This window comes from Zootoca vivipara, chromosome 6, assembly GCF_965207765.1.
Source record: "Zootoca vivipara chromosome 6, rZooViv2.hap1.1, whole genome shotgun sequence".
Lineage (NCBI taxonomy): Eukaryota > Metazoa > Chordata > Lepidosauria > Squamata > Lacertidae > Zootoca > Zootoca vivipara.
This window is the reverse complement of record NC_142589.1, coordinates 78866569-78886550: the sequence shown is the minus strand read 5'-3', so window position 1 is coordinate 78886550 and position 19982 is coordinate 78866569. Positions and strand designations below refer to the sequence as shown.

Here is a 19982-nt window from a genome sequence, read left to right as displayed (position 1 = left end):
ATGTTGCCCAGTCACAAAAAGGAACGGCGGATTTGAATTCCTTAGACTCCAAAGCATATTTTTAAAAACCCTTAAAAATTTTAAGGCCCCGCCCCAAAAGGACACACCCTACTGTAGGGAGGCTAGTACCTCAACACTGACTAGATGGTGCTTTTGCAAAATTCTGTGCTGTTCTCCACATAAGCTGGGGATAGGCAAACAAGATATGAACGGCACTCATGGCTGGATTACTGCAATGCGCTCTCTGTGGGGCTGCCCTTGGGGTCTGTCTGGAGGTTTCAGCTGGTGCAGAACACAGTTTTTTAGGCTGCTTGCAGGGGAGCAAACTGCCTCCGGCATATAACATCCTGCACATGTTGTTACTAACATGTGAGTCCCTGTGCAGCTTGGGACCAAATTACCCTGTATCAACCAGCAGATATCTGTGGTCCGTAGCACTGTCTCTGCGGCAAGTCCCAAAGAACTCAGTAACTCAGAGAAGGGCTTTTAGTGTGGCAGCCCCTGCCGTGTGGAATACCATCCCTGTTGTTGCCTGCTCTTCCTGGAAGCAGCCGAAGATGTTTGCTTCCTCACAGCTGGATAAACAGTTCTTGACCCCAAGTATCTGCTTCTTAGGGCTTCAGTCCTGTCATCTATGTTATTTGTTTGTTTCTTTGTTTTGAACTGTTTTTAATTATTTTGCCGTGAGACGGTGGTGCAGAAAGCAATCAATAAGTCAGTGTAAAAAAATAATAATTACGTATCTTTAGGTGCCGGGAAAAAGCTTTTTCTTTTTTCCATCAGGACTTTTGCTTTTAATTATCTGTGGCCTTTTGTTGCAAGTGGGATGTTTTAATCTACTTTTTAACAAACAGAATTCTATTTTAGATTAGGTTTTTTAAAAAAAAAATGCCAGGTTTAACATATGCATGTGTTCATTTAAAATATTGTAAGTCGCTTTGAGTTGCCGTGGCAAAAAAGCGACAATTAAATTTAATAAATTATAATGCCACATTTTTAAAGACTCTTGCAAAAAACAAAACTAAAACCTGCACACACATCTTCGCCCGTGTTCAAAGTGTTGAATCCCACATCTTCCAGGCATGAGCAGGTGTACATTTCAACCACCGTGCAAGCCTTGTGCAAGCAAATGAGAATGAATGCTGAATAAGCAGTCGTCTGAAGGTTTGCCTGCCTGCCTCATTTATTTATGCTATTGCACATTGTAAATAAATAAATAAAAATTAAGGTCATATACATATATATATATATAATGTTCATAAATGTACCAAGCAAACATGTACCTAAATATATATACCATATACAGCAGGCACGTCCAACAAGTAGATCGTGATCTACCGGTAGATCACTGGACGTCTGTGGTAGATCACTGGTAAATCACTGGCTTCGCCCAAAGATGCTCAACAACTTTGGCTCCCCTAAAAATGCTCAACTTTTTAGCCCTTCACCCCCCAAAAAAACAGGGCTTTCTTCCCGCCTCAAAAAAGCTCAACAACTCTTACCTGAATCCCTAAAAAATGGGCCTTCCTCCTTCCTAAAAAAATCTCAACACCTTTGACCTGAACCCCTAAAAACAGGGCTTTCCTCCTCCCTAGACAACTTTGACCTGAACACCCCAAAAGGGGGTAGATCACTGCCAGTTTTTAACTCTGTGAGTAGATCGCAGTCTCTTGGGAGTTGGCCACCCCTGACATACAGTATCTGAAACAGTACAGGAAGACAGTCCTGAAACCATTTTGACTCCCAAATTGACCAAATGTTTCTCTGCAAGGAGGGAGGGTGAGGGAACCTTCCCGTTGTCTCAGGAATTAAGTAATTACCAGGCATCCCCAAACTGCGGCCCTTCAGATGTTTTTTGAGACTACAACTCCCATGATCCCTAGCTAACAGGACCAGTGGTCAGGGATGATGGGAATTGTAGTCCCAAACATCTGGAGGGCCGAAGTTTGGGGATGCCTGAGTAATTACCATCTTAAAGAAATGGCCAGACAACCAGGAAAGGCAATAAGGCATTATGAGATAACCTGGCAGACGGGAAAAACAACAGCATTCAAATTTCTGTTGTAGACCGCCTTTTTCTGTGATGATGTATCTGGGGGGTGGTCTTGGGCTACATCCCTTCTGTGATTTATGTATGATGTATGGAGGGGTGGTCTTGAGCTCCAGGGCAGGGAATTTCAAAATGTCTATATAAGGGCAGGCACACCTTTGTTCTGGGTGGTCCTCCCTCCTGCATGTGGTGAGTGAGCACCCTGTTGCAACAGTTCAATAAAGATCAGGCTTACTAGCTGCTTTGCTTCTCAATATTCTCTGGTTGGCCTCTGTTATTTTCTCCTACCGATGGAGAACCTACAAAGGACTCTGTAAGGGCTCTTGTGTACCCCATAAGAGAATAAGGGCAGATTTTGTTTACAACAACATGTTCAACTACTTTTCCACCCTCGTATCTCTCCCCCCTTTTTTTTTTTTATTCTTTTGCTTACACTCTCGCATCAAGGACGTCTCTGGGTGTGCTCCGCAGCTGCTGCACCCAGAAGCCTCCTTGCACATGATCGAAATCAACACCCTCCACCTCCTTTTCCTTCCAGTCAAGGCGAGATCTCCCCCCACCCCCAACCTGCCCCACCCACAAGCAATTTAATGATTAACTTTACCAACAAGGTACCGAAAAACATCTGCTTGCTATAAGAATCAGATTAGATCAGGGTTTGCATAATGCTCGGCAGCTGAGGCTGCTGTTCCAGTGACGGGGAGGGGGCACTTCTAAAGCCAGCTGCCTTCTGCTAACATTTGGCCAGGACACAAGCGGGACACCTGCTTGGCATGCAGAATGTCTCGGGTTCAACCCCTGCCTTCTCCAGATACGTTAAAAGAGAGAGGGGGGGTAGGTAGGTAGGTAGGTAGGTCAGGAAGCAGATGATGGCTTAGACCTCTACCAGAGACACCAGGGAGTTATTACGCCAGCCTTTGCCAACCTGGCGCCCTCTGAATGTTTTGAATGCCAACTCCCATCAGCCCACAGCAGATGTTTTGTAATGCAAGCCTGATGAGGAACGGTTGAAGGAGCTGGGTATGTTTAGCCTGGAAAAGAGGAGGCTGAGAGGAGATACGAGAGCCATCTTCCAATATCTGAAGGGCTGTCGCATGGAAGAGGGAGCAAGCTTGTTTTCTCCTGCCCTGTGAGGGTAGGACTCGAACCAATAGGCTTTAAGTTACAAGAAGGGAGATTAGGACTAAGCATCAGGAATAACTTTCTGGCAGTAACAGCTGTTCAACAGTGGAAGGTGGGAGGTTGTGGACTCTCCTTCCTTGGAAGTTTTTAAGCAGATGTTGGATGGCCACCTGTCATGGATGCTTTAGCTGAGATTCCTGCATTGCAGGGGGTTGGACTAGATGACCCTCGAGGTCCCTTCCAACTCTACAATCCTATGATTCTATGATCAGACTGGCACATCCACCGCACTCTTTTCGGTGCCAGCTCAAAAATATTTCCGCCTATCCAGACAAGGTAGAAAGTTGATGTGTGTTTTCATCGGGGTTGCAGCTTATCGTCAGTTTTAATTATTATTTTTTAAACATTTGAAATAGTTGCTTTTACTAGTAATGTCGTTGTTTTGCTCCTTTCGGTACACCGCTTTGTGGAATGAATAAATGCTCCTTACAGGGTGTTTGTTGTTGTGGTTAGACCCACAATACAGGTGAAAAGGAGGATGTGCAAGAATATATACTGTACCTGGGGTGAGGATTTGAGCCGGGCCGTAGAATATCCCCAATCCCTGATCTCTGGCCATGGGGATCAGCCACAATGGCCGAGCAGAAGCTGAGCTACGAGGTGCCTAATTCGAATTCTGCCTTTGCCTTCAGCACACTTGCCAAACTCTCACCCTTAGGTTTCCTCTGACATGCAGCTTGGAGGGGGAATGACTCTGACAGGGCCGTTCTCACGGTTGCAACCGTTTACTTCAGGCATTTTGGATCATCTAAAACAGGGGTCAGCAAACTTTTTCAGCAGGGTGCCGGTCCTCTGTCCCTCACACCTTCTGGGGGGCTGGACTATTATTATTTTGGGGGGGGGGAGTGAACAAATTCTTATGCCCCACAAATACCGTAACCCAGAGATGCATTTTTTTAAAAAAAAAAACCCCACACACATTCTGCTCATGTAAAAACACCAGGCAGGCCCCACAAATAACCCAGAGATGCATTTTAAATAAAAGGACACATTCTACTCATGTAAAAACACGCTGATTCCTGGGCCTTCCGCGGGCCGGATTTAGAAAGCGATTGGGCCCTTCCCCCTTTTTAAAAATGCTTTATTAATTTAGCAATAAAAAACAGTCCACAGCAACAATCCATAATCAAAACAAGTAAAAAAAGAAAAAGAAAAACACCACAAAAAAGAAAAAAATGCAAAAAACAAATATTTTTTCAACATACAAACTCATTTTAGGACTACAAACCGTATTTAAAATAATCTGTACATAAGATTCCTGGGAAATATTTACCTTCGTATTTATACTTTTCTACTTTTCGCATTCTTTCTGTTCCTCTATATCGGTTTGAATCCCTTGTTCGTTTTCTTTTGACTTCCCTCTACCTCTTCGCAGTTTCTATGCTTCTCTTACTATGACATAACCTGTATTGAGTTATTGAACTGAATGATCTTTCCTCTATATCTGTGAATTTAATCAAGGCACAGCCAAGTGTGTTGTTGTTGGAGCCGTGTTTTGTCAGATAGTTTTCAAAACAGCCCCTTGTCTTCAGAGTGGTTTCTTCCCAATTCTGACATCTCTTTGCCCTCTTCCTTCCCCAGTTACATGGTTCGGGTGCGGGCTGTGGTGATGACCCGAGACGACTCAAGCGGGGGTTGGGTGCCCATGGGCGGCGGCGGCCTGAGCCATGTCATGATCTGCAAAGTCCGGCGCCCAGAAGAAGGGCGGCATCGCCAGTACCTGATCAGCGGGGAGCGCCTCCGGGATCAAACGGTGAGATCGACAGGGATTTTATTCGGCACCGGGGAGAGAGGGGGTTGGCGACGTGCAGGAGGGGAAATCGGGTCCTCCCTAACGAGGGCACGTGTTGCAGTGCGACCTGGCAACCAAACCGTGTGTTGTGGGTGGGAACGTTTGGATGGCCACAACACCCTATTGAAGGTCCCACAATGCTGGGTGCAATTACACCAATGGGATGCCAGCTAAATTCTATCGAGGGACCTCTATTTAAGCTCATGCACGTGTCCCTGAGCTTCCTCTTTTTGGCCAGTGCATAGGAATACCTGCCCACCTCTCCATATATTTAGGACTTGCACACTTGACCTTGCTATGCCGTCATGTGTTGTCTGTTAAATGACCCCCGTGGGCTGCTTGCGGCCCATGGGCTGCAGGTTGCCGACCCCTGCTCTACAGCATGTGCAGAAACCTCCTTTTTGACTGTTGAGCCCACTACTGGTCTCGTCCACTTAATCTGCCAGAATCTGTCTTCACATGCAGGGAAGTTCCTAACCATAGCTGCCAAGTCTCCGGCTGAAAAATGCAGGATCAGCAGCGGCACAGCACCGGAGGTTGCTTCTACGCATGTCTGGACATGCGTAGAAGTGACTTCCGGTGCCGCTCTGCCCGATTTCCAGTGCCCAGACATGGGCAGATCCCCCCTCCATCGCCAGCCCCCCAGTGGCCGCGGAGCCAGCAGGGGAAGGCCACAGGAAGCGGCGCCTCAAAGGTGGGCGGGGGACAGCCACCACACCACCCACCCACAGTTAGTGGGAAACGGCCAGTGGGCCTCCTGCCATCGCCGCCCCCCCATGGCGGCGTGCCAGTGAAAGTGGGAACGGCCTCTTGAGCCCGCCATATCTCAAGGGGAGCAGGCAGCAGGGCCTCCCGCCACCGCGGCCCCCCCTGGGGCCGCAAAACTGCCCTGTTAGAAAGGGGGGGACCAGAAGAGTCTATCACCGCAGCCCCCACCCTCAAGCGGCACCCGAAATGGAGCCTCCCTGGCAGGTAGGAAATCTGGGGGATTTCCGGGATTTTCTTCTGTTTGGGATAACAGCGGGAAACGGATTAAAATCCGGGGGTTTCCCACAAAAAACGGGAGACTTGACAGCTATGTTCCTAACTCACTGAGGGTTTGAGACCCATTGTCTACCCTCACCTGGTTTAGCCAGCCTGCTGAAGATACTCCCAGGGTGTGACGGATGTCTAGGAGCCACAGGTGAGAGCTGAGTGCAGGGTGGGGACTGAAGTACCCCAGAAGGAGCACAACGTGTCCCCCACCAGAGGTACTACTCTTCCTCTAACACCCCATACACCCCTCTGGAAATAGTAGCTCTGTGAAAACATCCCACCCACTGAAAGGGGCTGCACATAATTCAAAGCCAAAGGCCTGGCAAAAATGCTTTTTTGTCCCCTAAAGATCTGGCACCAGGTGAGCCTTCCCAGGGAGAGCATTCCGCAAGTGGGGTGCCACCACTGAAAAGGCCTGTTGTCGTGTCGCCGCCCTCAGAACCTCCCGCGGAAGTGGCACACGGAATAGGGCCTTCAATGGCAATTGCGGGGTGTGAGGTGCTGCTATCTTTGTTTGGAGAGGAGCTTTTGCTTACAGGGTCACAGCCTCCCACTTCAAGGGGCGAGGCAGATGCAGACTTGGGGCGAAGCCAGCCCTTTCTCCACTCTCTCCCAGCCTTTGACCTCGGGTGGCGGCTGTTTCCCCTCAACCCCCTTCTTTCCCTACGGCAGACCATTTTGGAGTGTGCTCTGAAGAGGGACCTAGTCTACAACAAGGTGAACCCCATTTTCCACCACTGGAAAGTCGGAGACAACAAGTTTGGCCTCACTTTCCAGAGCCCTGCAGACGCCGTGGCCTTCGAGAGGGGGGTGCAAGCTGCCCTGGAGGAGATTGCTGAAGGTGAGGGGGCAGCATGGGGGGTGGGCATGGTGTATTGCAAAGTCAGGGGCATCAGTGTTGCTTGTCAGGTTTTTTGCACTATGCGCTCACCCCATGCTTTTCAACATCTACATGCAGCCGCTGGGAGAGATCATCAGGGGGTTTGGGCTGGGTGTTCATCAGTATGCAGATGACACCCAGCTCTACCTCTCTTTCAAATCAGAACTACCGGTAGTGAAGGCGGTGAAGGTCCTGTGTGAGTGCCTGGAGGCGGTTGGAGGATGGACGGCGGCTAACAGATTGAGATTGAATCCTGACAAGACAGAAGTACTGTTTGGGGGGGGGGGACAGGAGGCGGGCGGGTGTGGAGGACTCTCTGGTCCTGAATGGGGTAACTGTTCCCCTGAAGGACCAAGTGCGCAGCCTCGGAGTCATTTTGGACTCACAGCTGTCCATGGAGGCGCAGGTCAATTCTGTGTTCAGGGCAGCTGTCTGCCAGCTCCATCTGGTACGCAGACTGAGACCCTACCTGCCCGCGGACTGTCTCGCCAAAGTGGTGCATGCTCTGGTTATCTCTCGCTTGGACTACTGCAATGCGCTCTATGCAATGCGGCTACCTTTGAAGGTGACCCGGAAACTACCACTAATCCAGAATGCGGCAGCTAGACTAGTGACTGGGAGCGGCCGCCGAGACCACATAACACCGGTCTTGAAAAACCTACATTGGCTCCCAGTATGTTTCCAAGCACAATTCAAAGTGTTGGTGCTGACCTTTAAAGCCCTAAATGCCTCGGCCCAGTATACCTGAAGGAGCATCTCCACCCACATTGTTCTCGCTTGGACTACTGCAATACGCTCTATGTGGGGCTACCTTTGAAGGTGACCCGGAAACTACAACTAATCCAGAATACGGCAGCTAGACTGGTGACTGGGAGTGGCTTCCAAGACCACATAACACCGGTCTTGAAAAACCTACATTGGCTCCCAGTACGTTTCCGAGCACAATTCAAAATGTTGGTGCTGACCTTTAAAGCCCTAAATGGCCTCAAAGGCCCAGTATACCTGAAGGAGCATCTCTACCCCCATCGTCCAGCCCGGACGCTGAGGTCCAGCTCTCACCTCAGCCGCAAAACTTGCCAGGCAGTCAAGGAAATAAACAACTACCCGACTTTTAGCAGACGTTTGAAGGCAGCCCTGTTTAGGGAAATTTTTAATGTTTGACGTTTTATTCTGTTTTTGGTGTTCTGTTGGGAGCCGCCCAGAGTGGCTGCAGAAACCCAGCCAGATGGGCAGGGTAGAAATAAAAAATCATTATCATTATTATCAATCTCAGCTTCCTCCCTGCATCCATACATCACAGGGGTAATGGTGGTCTGCCTTTTAAGTTGGTTGTAAGGATCACTGTGAGTGTCAATGTATGTAAACAACGATATATAAATGCTAAGTTATATTGTTAGTGTTTCCGGCCTGGCCAGTGCCTGACATATAATGCCTATAACTTATCCCAGAAGCCTTTGCACTCTGTCTTGGAGAATTCAGTGCCACATTTTACGCTCTCTCTGTATTCGGACTGCGAGGTTTCTGGGCTCAAGAGCAGGGTGGATTTGATTTAAATCATTCGTTTTTTACAGAAAGACTCATTATTGCTGGTATAATCTTAATTTTTACAACCAGACGAAATTTTCATTTTGGAATAATAAATTTTCAGAGTAGTTTTTACAGTTAAATCAAAAATTACCAATTTGGTTATACTATTGGAAAGACAAAGAATTATGAAACTATTGTGAAGTTTAATCAGTTAACTGTTTATATTTGGAAAGCTTTTCTGCTCTACTTAGTGGAAGGAGAAAAATAATCATTTCCTTAATAACAATTTAAACAATTTATTTAACTAACACAATAACATTATAGCATATGTATCCATGTTAAACAATTAAAAAACAGACATGCTTTAGGACACATGAAAAATTTAAAACAAATCCTTATTTCCTGATGAATAGCCTTTGGACTATAATGTAACGTGAATAGAAAGGTATCTTTAGAAATATTTTTCCTCCAAAAGCATTTCATTTTAAAAATCCAATTTAAATTTTAAAAAATCCAATTTAAAAAAATCTGATTCTTTATTTTATTTTAAAGAAAGCATTGATTTTTATCCACGCTGCTGAAAAGTGTACGGTGCTGTTTCCAGCCTAGCTGAAGCTTTGATGTTTAAAATGGGGTGGGGTTTTTTTGTGACATAACTTTTACCCCTCTCTTTTCATTTTCTTAGGTTCCCTCTCGCCTTCCTCTACCTCCTCCTCTCAGGACGACGCCGATGGGACAGACAAAGCTCTTGCCGTAAGCAGTCTCCTGACATTTCAGGCCACGGTGCTTCTGTGTGTGCGCAGAGCACCTTACTCCCTTGTCAGGAATTGTACAATCACAGAATTGTAGAGTTGGAAGTGACCCTGAGGGTCATCTAGTCCAACCCCATGCAATGCAGGGATCTTTCGCCCAACGTGGGGCTCGAACCCACGACCCTGAGATTAAGGGTCTCATGCTCTACCAACCGAACTATCCCAGCAGCTCTTCCACCAAAAACACTAAAGGGTTGCGTCCCAACGTTTGTCAGGCCCTTTGGAATTAATGAGCAGGACTAGCTTAGCTCCATTAGTTTCATTGGGTCTACTCTGAATCTAATTTAGTTGGGTGCAGCCCAAAATCTGAACACAAGATGGTCCTGATCCAGCACAGCTCTTCTTATAATCTCATGAACATCCTAGGAAATCCCAGAATGCATGTTTTGGTTTGGCTTTCCAAAATCAAGATTCTTTCCCTCATGATTATCAACAAAGGGTTTGCAGGGGTATGTCCGTTGCCGGATGAAAATTGGGAAAGCTGGGGGTTTTTTAGGGGGGGCAAGTGGGCTGACTCTAATGCCAGGTAGGCCAGTTTGGACACAAAGCCATGAAACACCTCTTTCTTAGCCCAGCCCTACCTCACAGGGTTGTCGTGACGATAAAATGGGGAGGAAGAGAACCCATGTACCCCACCTTGAGTGTCACAAAGTTGCAGTGTGATGCAACGGATTAAAATAAATAACTGAAGTTTTGCACACCCTGCGTGCCTCTCGACGGGTTCAGAAACGGGTGTCTAACCTGAGCCGCAGTTTGGCTGCAAGCCACCTCCATGCCAGTAGGGGCACTGTGGGCCACGCAGCCAGGAGGAAACTTTTTCAGCAGGGGTCAGCAAACATTTTCAGCAGGGGGCCGGTCCACTGTCCCTCAGACCATGTGGGGGGCCGGACTATATTTTGAAGGGGAAAAAATGGACGAATTCCTATGCCTCACAAATAACCCAAAGATGCATTTAAAATGAAAGCACACATTCTACTCCCGTAAAAACACCAGGCAGGCCCCACAAATAACCCAGAGATGCATTTTAAATAAAAGGGCATATTCTACTCATGTAAAAACATGCTGATTCCTGGACCGTCTGTGGGCCGGATTGAGAAGGCGATTGGGCCACAACCGGCCCCCAGGCTTTGGTTGCCTACCCGTGGCCTGGACCAAGGAGTAGTGTAGAGAGAGCCGCCAACTCTCTCTCTCTTTCTAGGTCCACACGGACAGCGAGTCCTCGTCAAACAGCCGCAAGGAAATGCTGCCCAAACCCATCACCATCGTGACCAGCGAGTCCTCCTCCAGCTGCTACTTGCGGTCCCCCGTCTCCGAAGAGTTCTCCTTCAGCACGGCGCAGGGAGCAACGTCAAGCGGGCCGGTACGGTTCAATAGGTTGTCTCAGGGGCTTCTGGGTTATCAGATGTGGTTGTTTCGAGGAGTCCTTGCTGCTGTGGGGCGTGCTCTTCAAACTATTTATTTGTGTAATTATTCATTCATTCTTATACCCTGCACATCTAACTGGGCTGGCCCAGCCGCTCTGGTTTGGGTGTCTTGCAACAGGATCACAGTGGATGCTTGGATTGCGAATGTGATCCGTGCGGGATGCACGTTCGCAGCCCGCGTCTGTGCACGTGCGGGTTGTGATTCGGCGCTTCTGCGCATGCGCAAAGCGCAATTTAGTATCTCTTGCATGTGCACACGTTGAACCCGGAAGTAACCCATTCCATTACTTCCAGGTTCAGCATGGAGCGCAACCCGAAAGGACGTAACCCGCAACGGACGTATCATGAGATATGACTGTACAGGGGAAGCAACAACAACCACCATTAAAAACTTTCTGATTCAAGGACAATCAAAAGAAACATTTAGACAATTCAGTGCAGTGCAGTATAGAATAGTATCAAAACAAAAATTTAAAATTGCAGAATATGCATAGACCTTCCCAGAGCATTCCACAGTTCTGCACGGCATATTGTTGTGAGCAGGGCTTTTCATATCTGACAGATATGAAAGATTAGAGAAGAGAGAGGCTTCTCTGCGTTGTCGAGGAGGTGAGTCTGCTTGCCTCAAGTTAGAACTAAAATAAATGAGATTGCAAGCAAGCTCACACTTCTCATTGAGTTTGTATACATACTTAAGGTATGTATGCAAGAGGCTTGTTTATAATTATGGTTGGGTATTATTCCTGTTCTTAGGTACCTGCACTGTTTTATACTTTCTTATGTCCCGTGACTATATTATAAAGCAGTTGTTTTCTGTTACAAATCAAGCACTGCTAGGAGTGGTTTTCTTTAAAAAAATTTTTTTTAAAAAAACCATCCTTTATTATACAGAAATATTAAAATACATACAATATAAAACATTACATTTCAGACATTACAAATTATAAATATATAAAAGAATATAGAAGAAGAAAGAGAAAATAGAAAAAGAAATAGTAGATGGTTTTATTTACAATTTAAAAAGAACATTCCGACTATACCCGTTGTACTATTTTGAGATTAGTTTTTTTACACAGTTTCCTGAAAATAGCTTTCTCTGTTTTGATTCTACTTTCCTCCAGCATTACCTTTTGTTACAAAACTCATTCACTATCTGCCATAAAGCTTTTGTTATCACAGTAACCTTTGAGATATTCTTTGATTACTATTCATTCTTTACGAACATCTTGTATTGAGTTTCCTCTCACTAACCTGGTTATCCTTGCTAATTTTAGGTATTCTACCAATTTGGTCTGCCATTCAATTTTTGAGGGGATGGTTTCGCTTTACCAATTTTTCGCAATTAGATTCCTGGCAGCAGTTGTGACATACATGGATAGTGCTTTAACCTTCTTCTTGATTTCTGTTGTCATGATTCCTAATAAGAATGGCTCCAGTCTTTTAGTGAGTGGGAGTGGGAGCATTTTTTAAAACTCATTATAAATGATGTCCCAGAATTCTTTAATTTTTTCACACTCCCACCACATATGCAAGTATGTTCCAATTCCTTTTTTTTTTTTTGCTTATTTTGTGTTTCCCAAAGTAATTCTTAATAAAAAAAAATTGGTGTGGTGCTCGCAAATTTTGATCCTGAAAGTGTGGCCTGGAGGAAAACAGTTTGAGAGCCATATGCTTTTAGGGATTTTGCATTTTAAGTGCTATTGGTGGTCACACTTGCCTGTATTTCTCCGCCCTGCTTCGGCTGTGTGGTGACCACCCCTGTGTCCTTTCTTCCCCCTTTCCCCGCGGCAGGTGCAGCCCCAGGCCTTGCAGCAGCTGATGCTCCCCGACGAAGAGGAGCTTGAGAGCATCACCCCTTGCAAAGACCTCTGGGTAACCAAAGGCTACGAGGACTACCGCCGGGCGGTGGTTCAGAAGCGGCAGATGGACCCGGACAAAATCGACATGTGCGTCCACTTCGAGAAGGGGGGCAGCGGGGGCGGCAAGTCTCCGCGGGAGAAAGAGTACTGCTTGCCCCCCGGGGCCGAAGGGCGGCTCAAGGACCCCAAGGCCTCTCCGTCCTGCCACATCCACGGCGCCCCCTCGCCACCGCGGCACAAGCCCCTGAAGGAGCAGCAGCAGCAGGCGCCCCCCGGGGCGCTGGGGGTGGAGGAGGACACGGTGCCCTCCCGCTGCGTCTACTGCCGGGACGTCTTTAACCACGAGGAGAACGGGCGCGGGCAGTGCCAGGACGCCCCTGACCCCATCGGCCGCTGCGTCTACCAGTTCACCTGCATGTGGTGTGCGGAGAGCATGCTCTACCACTGCATGTCGGACTCCGAAGGAGAGTACTCGGACCCGTGCTCCTGCGACACTGGGCACCCGCACTTCTGCATCCGCTGGATGGCCCTCGTCACCCTCTCCCTCGTCGTCCCCTGCATGTGCTGCTACCTGCCCCTCCACGCCTGCCACACGTGCGGCGAGCACTGCGGTTGCTGCGGCGGCAAGCACAAGGCAGTGCGGTGAGGAAGCCCCGGGAGGGGTTCGACGACGCGGGGCGCAAGGGTTTTGGCCGCCGAGGCGGTAGGCAGGAGCCAGGCAACTTGCCAAGAAATCCGGAGGTTTGCTTTCAGGGGCCTGCTCCTCCCTGCTCCCCGATTCCCTCTCTCCTTTTCCCTGCTCTCCTTAGGACACTTTAGGGTGGAAAGGGAGTGTGTGCGTTGTATCCCGAGGCTGGCTGGCGGAATCCCGTTTCGTTTCGTTTGTGCCCTCTCTCTTTTTGGAAACCAGGGCCCTTTTTCCCCGCAGCGTGTGGCGTGGTAAGGAGAGAACAGCTGTGGGGAAATGGATGGCGACATCTCGCCCACCCGGTGGTTGCGTGCTGTTCTATGGAAGGTAGCTGGTTGGTGGGACCTCCCTCGGGTGTTAAAAACAACCAACTCATGGGGACTTAAGAAAAGAAAAGGAACTGCTTTAATATGGAAGAGAGAAGTGACTGGTGTCTGCCTGTTGACTCTCAAGACTAACCCCCCCCCCCATTTTCATAGATGAGTGTCCTTGAAATCGGCCCGTGTTTGCAGAACTGCTACGGATTTTGAGGTGGGAAGAGGCAGGCCTTGGCAGTTTTGATTCCACCAAGCCAGTGGCGGCCCACCCCCTGCATATTTGGAGGGGGGGCACTCCCAGCTGCTCAACAACAACACTCCCTTTACCCATTTTCATGTAGGGCTCCATAAACTGCAGGTGAGGCTGGATTCACCTTGGAGAGGGACGTGTTTTGAGGGCAGCTTAACTATCGTCTACTTCTTCACCACTGTCACCCCCAAAACCCACTCCCAATCACTTAAAGGTACCCCTGACCGTTAGGTCCAGTAATATCACACACACGCACACACACACAATCACAATCACACAATCTGTCCTTATAGGTTGTTTTGACCTATGATGGTTGAGCTGGTTGGGGCTGATGGAAGCTGTCGTCCAAAACATCTGAAAGGCAGCTGGTTAGCAAAGGCTGGATTATGGCATCTATATTCATAATAGCAACAATTTATTATTTACAGTATATGCTGCCCATCTGACTGGGTTGCCCCAGCCGTTCTGGGCGGCTTCCAACAAAATATTTAAAGTGTAATAAAGCACCAGGCATTAAAAACTTCCCGTTACAGAACAGCCTTCAGGTGTCTTCTAAAAGTCAGGTGTTTATTTCCTTCACACCTGATGGGAGGGCGTTCCACAGGGAGGGCGCCACTACCAAGAAGGCCCTCTGCCTGGTCGCAGTGAGGGAACTGCCAGAAAAACCTCGGAGCTGGACTTCAGTGTCTGGGCTGTGTGATGGGGGTGGAGATGCTCCTTCAGGTATACAGGGTTCAAGGCCGTTTAGGGCTTTAAAGGTTAGTACCAACACTTTGAATTGTGCTCGGAAATATCCTGGGAGATTTCTCTCCTGTGGGAGAGGTTTGCTTGCAGCTTGCAGTGAAACACTTTTTTTTCAGGAAGCAGATTCCAGAGGCAGCCCCACTTTCCTGCCTCAGATCTCTTGTTTTTAAAGGAGCAGTTGGAAACCCAGGACCCCATTTCCCATCAGGCTCAGCCAGCGTGGCCAGGAATGATGAGAGTTGTTGTCCAGCAACATCTGGAGGCCTCCGGCCTTTGCCCTTACTCTAGGCAGCATTGGTCAAACTCGCTGCCATTTGACTACAACTCCCATCATACATGACCCTTGGTCCTTCTAGCTAGGGATGATGGGAGTTGTAGTCCAACAACAGCTGGGGAACCCACATTTGAGAAACATGGCTAGTGCGATTCTTCAAAACAACAGCCCCAGCCCGGAGCTGGTGATTTTGGTCTGACATCCTGGCTTCCTGCTCCAGGCTGTGTTTGGCTTGGTGGGTCATGCCGGACGCCACAAAAGCAGTGCAGAGGGCCGAGGTCAGTGGGAGAGCACCTGCTCAGCAGGCAGAAGACCGCTGGTTCAATCCCTGGCAGCTCCCAAGTATGAAGCCGTTCCCCAAACCCTGGGGAGCCACTGGCAGTCAGTGTAAGTGCTAGAGAGATTGATGGTCTGGTGATATAAGACAGCTTCACTGGAGCCTGTGGAAACTGGTAGGGCAGAAAGGAGGGAGCTCAACAGTAGGGGGCGCCAGAGCCAAAGACAGGCAGAGCCAGCTAACTCTAGTTTTTACCTCCCTGCTATGTTCTACAAGGGCAACCCTGAGGCTGAGGAAGTAGCTTTAAGTGACAATTGTAGGCAGGTGGAGGGCAGGCTGAAGTTGGGGCAGTGCCCCCATTTGCCCTAATTGACCAACCTCCGCACACCAGCTTCCTAGGGTTCCCCTAAGCTGGACCACTCAAGCCAGGGCACAAATGAGCCATGGACAAAACCCCAAGGAGGCACAGTCATTTGCTGAAAGAGTGACGTGGGGCAACCCAGCCAGATGGGCAACGTATAAAAAGTAAATTATGATTATCCTAAGCATGGGCAGAGGTGGTAGCCCTGCCTTATGTTGATCTTTGGCTGCCCTGGTTGCTGAGTGTTTTGTTGACCCAGCCGAGCTGTCCTGGTGCCACCCAAGGAGCTGCCAGCCTCGTAGTCTGGTTGGCTACCAGATGGTAGCTAATGCCTAGCAGAGGGCTGGCACAGTTTGAAGGCAGGAGTAAAGAAAGAAAAAGGACTTCTGTACCTGCATTACTGCCTTGGTTCTGAAAATCTCAGTGCTTTATCCATTCTCCCCCTTCCCCTCGCCTCCTGTTTGCCCAAACTCACCAGTTTTTCACTGTGCTCTTTGGGCCTTCAGTTCCAGTTTTACAAAGGGACAGGGGGGAAGACATGGAGTCATGTGGACTAGATGCATGGCACGCCAGCTGCCAGGACAGAGCCGATCAGGGCTTTTCAGGTGTCCAAAGATATCTCTCTGGCATCTTTCTCCCTCTGTTGCTAGGCTTTTCAGTGTCTCTGCCAAGCCACTTCCTTCCAGTCCTTGCAAAAATGAAAACTGACCCAAATTTCAAAACGGTAGGGATTATGCAAAACAACCCAGGATATGCAAATGTCAACCATTTGCGTCATTTCTTTCAAGGGCAAAATGTGGATTTCCTTCGTGCAAAACTTGAGTGTGGGTGGTTCCTTCGAGATTTCCACCTAGAAACTACATTGCTGTGTTAGAAGCCCAGGCAAAACCAAGGAACTGCACTCAGATCTTTTCTAGCTTCTCAACAATCAGATCTAGACCTGGGTTTTTTTATAAAGAAAATATTTAGGAAGATTCCCCAAATCTGTTAATTGCTGGTTCTAATACTGCCATTTTGAAAGCATATTGGTTCTCCCATTTTTACATTTCCACTGCAGAAATTGATGAGGGGAGTCAAAAGAAAGGCTTGACCCATTTCAGGGTTGGACGAGATGAACTTTCTGGGTCCCTTCCAAGTCTACCATTTGGTAATTCTATGAACCAGGTGTTTTTGGACCTGGAGGGCCAAGGTTAGCTTAAGAGTTTAGGTGGTTTTCTCTGTCACTGCAGAAAAGTATGGAAAGCAAATGAAAGCCAGAGAAGCGACGATTCGAAGCATTTATCCCTTTTTCTTTCGTTCTCGCACACAGAATAAAAACCAATCGCTGGTTTACAGATTCCTTAGGATGCAGAGCTCTCTGTAACCCGTTGCAAGCTTTAAGGAATGTAAAAAGGAAACACGAATCTATGTACTTGCTGGTTTGCTTTTGAGTGGTAAATGTTGGGAGCGTTATGGGATGTGCAATCCATCTTAGGAGTGAATGGAACCGGAACTACGTTTCCCAGTATGCACTTGTGTTGGCAGACCACACTACCCTTGATATATATAAAGGGTGGCAAAGCTCTCGTTTTTCTTAACGCTGGAAAAGTAACGTCGGATAACTATGGTTTGGTGCAAGATATAGTTAATGCTCTTTTAATAGGGATGCTTATGCAGACAGGGTTCGGTTTACAGGGTACACGGCTGCCTTGCTCCCCATATTTTAAGTTATTTTTCTTTGTGTGTGAGTTTGTGTGTGCAAACTTTTTCTAAGGCTTTAATTCTGAGACTGAGCTGGACAAAAGGGGGGGTGACAGCTTATAGAAAAAGAAAAAAAGGGTGCTATGCCAAACTGGGAGGGGAAAAACAGGCATCAGGATTCTCCAATTTAATTGAATTTATAGATCCTTCCCTAGGTGTAATGGTAGATAAGTGTATGAGGTTTCTAGATGAGACATATCCCACTTCTGGCACCAATTATGAGAGGTCAGCATGGTTTCAATTTATCAGCTACTGCAATTTTCTTGGGGAAATAATTTTGACAGATGCCAAACGAACTTTATTAAACAAGCTATCCTGACGATAGCATCAATATTTATTTCTGGACAGGAAATTTATTGCTACATTCCCATGTTTTCATCTCGGTCATTCTGCTATAGATTACTGCCATTCCCATTTTACTGATTGAGAAACTGAGGCAGAGCCACTGAGCAGAAAATTAAAGTGTTGGTAAGAAAACAGGTACTGTGTAATATTAAATAGATACAGACGGGAGGGGGGGGAGTTAAAACACTTGGCAGGCCAGTTTAACAGAGGTTTCCTGTTGAAAATAAGAAATAAAAAACCTCTTTGAGCCTGGTTGAGCCTCTCAACCAACCACCAAGGAAGGAAATGCCACCGTCACAGCCCAAAAGACACCCTGTCACTCAAAGAGGATCCTTAAACCAGAAATCTTGCCAAGGGTCTATTCTGAGAGACCTGTGTGAATGGAAAGCTGCCGAATTTCTCAAAATGCGTGAATTGCAATGCATTTGAGAACTTATCCAATCCATGAATGTTGATGCCACATGTATGCGTTACAGAAGGTAGAAATCGAAAAGGGTGTTTTGAGTTGTGTGAAAAACACTGTAAAAGCACGTAACGTGGGCATAAAAACCTACAAAGGCACCGGGGATTGCCATAGGGTCAGTTTCACTCCCCGTCAAATACGGAAGACAGATTTCTAAGGATATTTAATGCACATTTTTTAAAAAAATTGCTGCTTCCTGTGTGCTCATAAAAGTGTTGCTAAGCCGTTGGCCGTAAGCAACCACCACTAAGACAAATAATAGGGTGTGCTTTAAGGCTTGTTGCAGATGAGGAATCCTAAACAGCTGCCTCTGGCCACGGAGGGGGGGAAATATTTGCTGGGGCTCAAGTTGCCAGAGCACCAACACCCTCCGTTTGCACAAAGCAGCCAGAGGCAGCTGGAGAGAATTCTCTGCTCGCACTCTCTGTAGCGGGTGGTCCTTTGCAGAGAAACCACAAAGGCCCCCTGCCCCAAAGAGCTTACAGTCCAAACATTAGGACAGGTTTAAGGGGCCCTCACAGGAAAGGACCTGTGTTTACGGTCTTCCCAAATCCCAGAATTGGCGCTGCCAGTCCCTCCCATTGATTGAACCGGCTTCTGGTCATTTTGACGATGTTTGCATGGGATGAATTGTGCCCTGTGGGTTACATCTCTTTCTCCTGCTCCAGCACCTGAAATCTGCCATCCCAGGGAACAGCCTCCCCTGAATTTTTTGTCCAGGGGGACCCTCTTGTTAAGGGTGTCAAGAGCGCCTCATATAACATCACTCTTCTCAGCTCTGCCTCTTGTTTCATTTTCAAATTTCACACCCTCGTCCAGGGCCAAATGGTTAGTGGCTAGAGTCCTTGCATGTGTGCGTGTGGGTTTTGAAAGTTTGCACTTAGGATCGGGCTTCACAGCTGGGAACACAAAACCATGGGCAAAGGGAGACGTTGCATCAAGGAGTATTATATTGTGTTGCCTGGGGGTGTTTTCATTCTGTTTTATATACTTAAAAGGAGGGGGTTAATGGAAACCAAAACAGATGAATGTGGGGTGGGGGTGGGGATTACCATTACAACCATAATCCTATTACAAGCAGTTTCTTGTGGTTGCCAATTTGATTCCCCACCCCCACCCCACCGTTTTAAGTATTTTATCACATTTGTATATTCAATATTGTAATTTCTGTGTATTTAAAAAAAAAGATTTAAAAAAGCGGTACTGAGGACACTGGAAGAGAATGCTTTATAATGAAAAATATGTACGTTGTAAATTAAAAAAACACAGAGAGAGACAGAGAGAAACAGAGACAGAAAAACAGCCTGGTGTTCAGTTCTTTTCTTGTTCTCATAGTGTAAGGAGGGTTTTATTAATTCCTTTTTTAAAAAAATGGTGGTCATTGTGGGGTATTTACAATGCAGTCAAATCAGTAATGCGTGTTTGCTATGTAGATAGACACATGATCAGAGTTGAAGCTCAGAGTTTTCCTGTAAGTTTGCTAGAGAGAATATTGAGGTAGACTCCCACTGTGTATATCTAACAAATATATCCCCTCACAGCATCTATACACATCCCTATAATAGAGTGCACAAGGAAGAGGAAATATAATCTCATCCACTGTGTCATATGTATTGGGTTGCAGGTTCCTGGAAGGAATAGCCCTAAGTCATGTCCATTAATATCAATGAGTATACAGTGGTGCCTTGGTTCTCAAACTTAATCCGTTCCGGGAGTCCGAAACAGTTTGAAAGGTGCAGCTTCCGATTGGCTGCAGGAGCTTCTTGCACTCAGTCGGAAGCCGCGTTGGATGTTTGGCTTCCGAAAAACGTTCTCAAACCGGAACACTTCCGGGTTTGCGGCGTTTTGGAGACGATTTGTTCAGGAGCCAAGCCTTTCGAGTACCAAGGTGATTAATGTTGGATACAACCCAGTTTCACATATTTGGCACTTTAGAGAGTGAGGCTACATCCAGACATTTAA

The 19982-nt window shown here is 47.3% G+C and overlaps 1 protein-coding gene across 1 annotated transcript; it reads left to right on the top strand.

Annotated features, from left to right (window-relative positions):
* Positions 1-4793: 4793 nt before the first annotated feature.
* Positions 4794-14347, top strand: SPRED3 (sprouty related EVH1 domain containing 3). The gene is made up of 5 exons (XM_060275541.2): positions 4794-4985; positions 6732-6900; positions 9152-9219; positions 10477-10638; positions 12494-14347. Exons 1-5 carry the CDS (start codon positions 4818-4820, stop codon positions 13205-13207), a joined length of 1281 nt encoding a protein of 426 aa, XP_060131524.1. The 5' UTR covers positions 4794-4817; the 3' UTR covers positions 13208-14347.
* The last annotated feature ends 5635 nt before the right edge of the window (positions 14348-19982 follow it).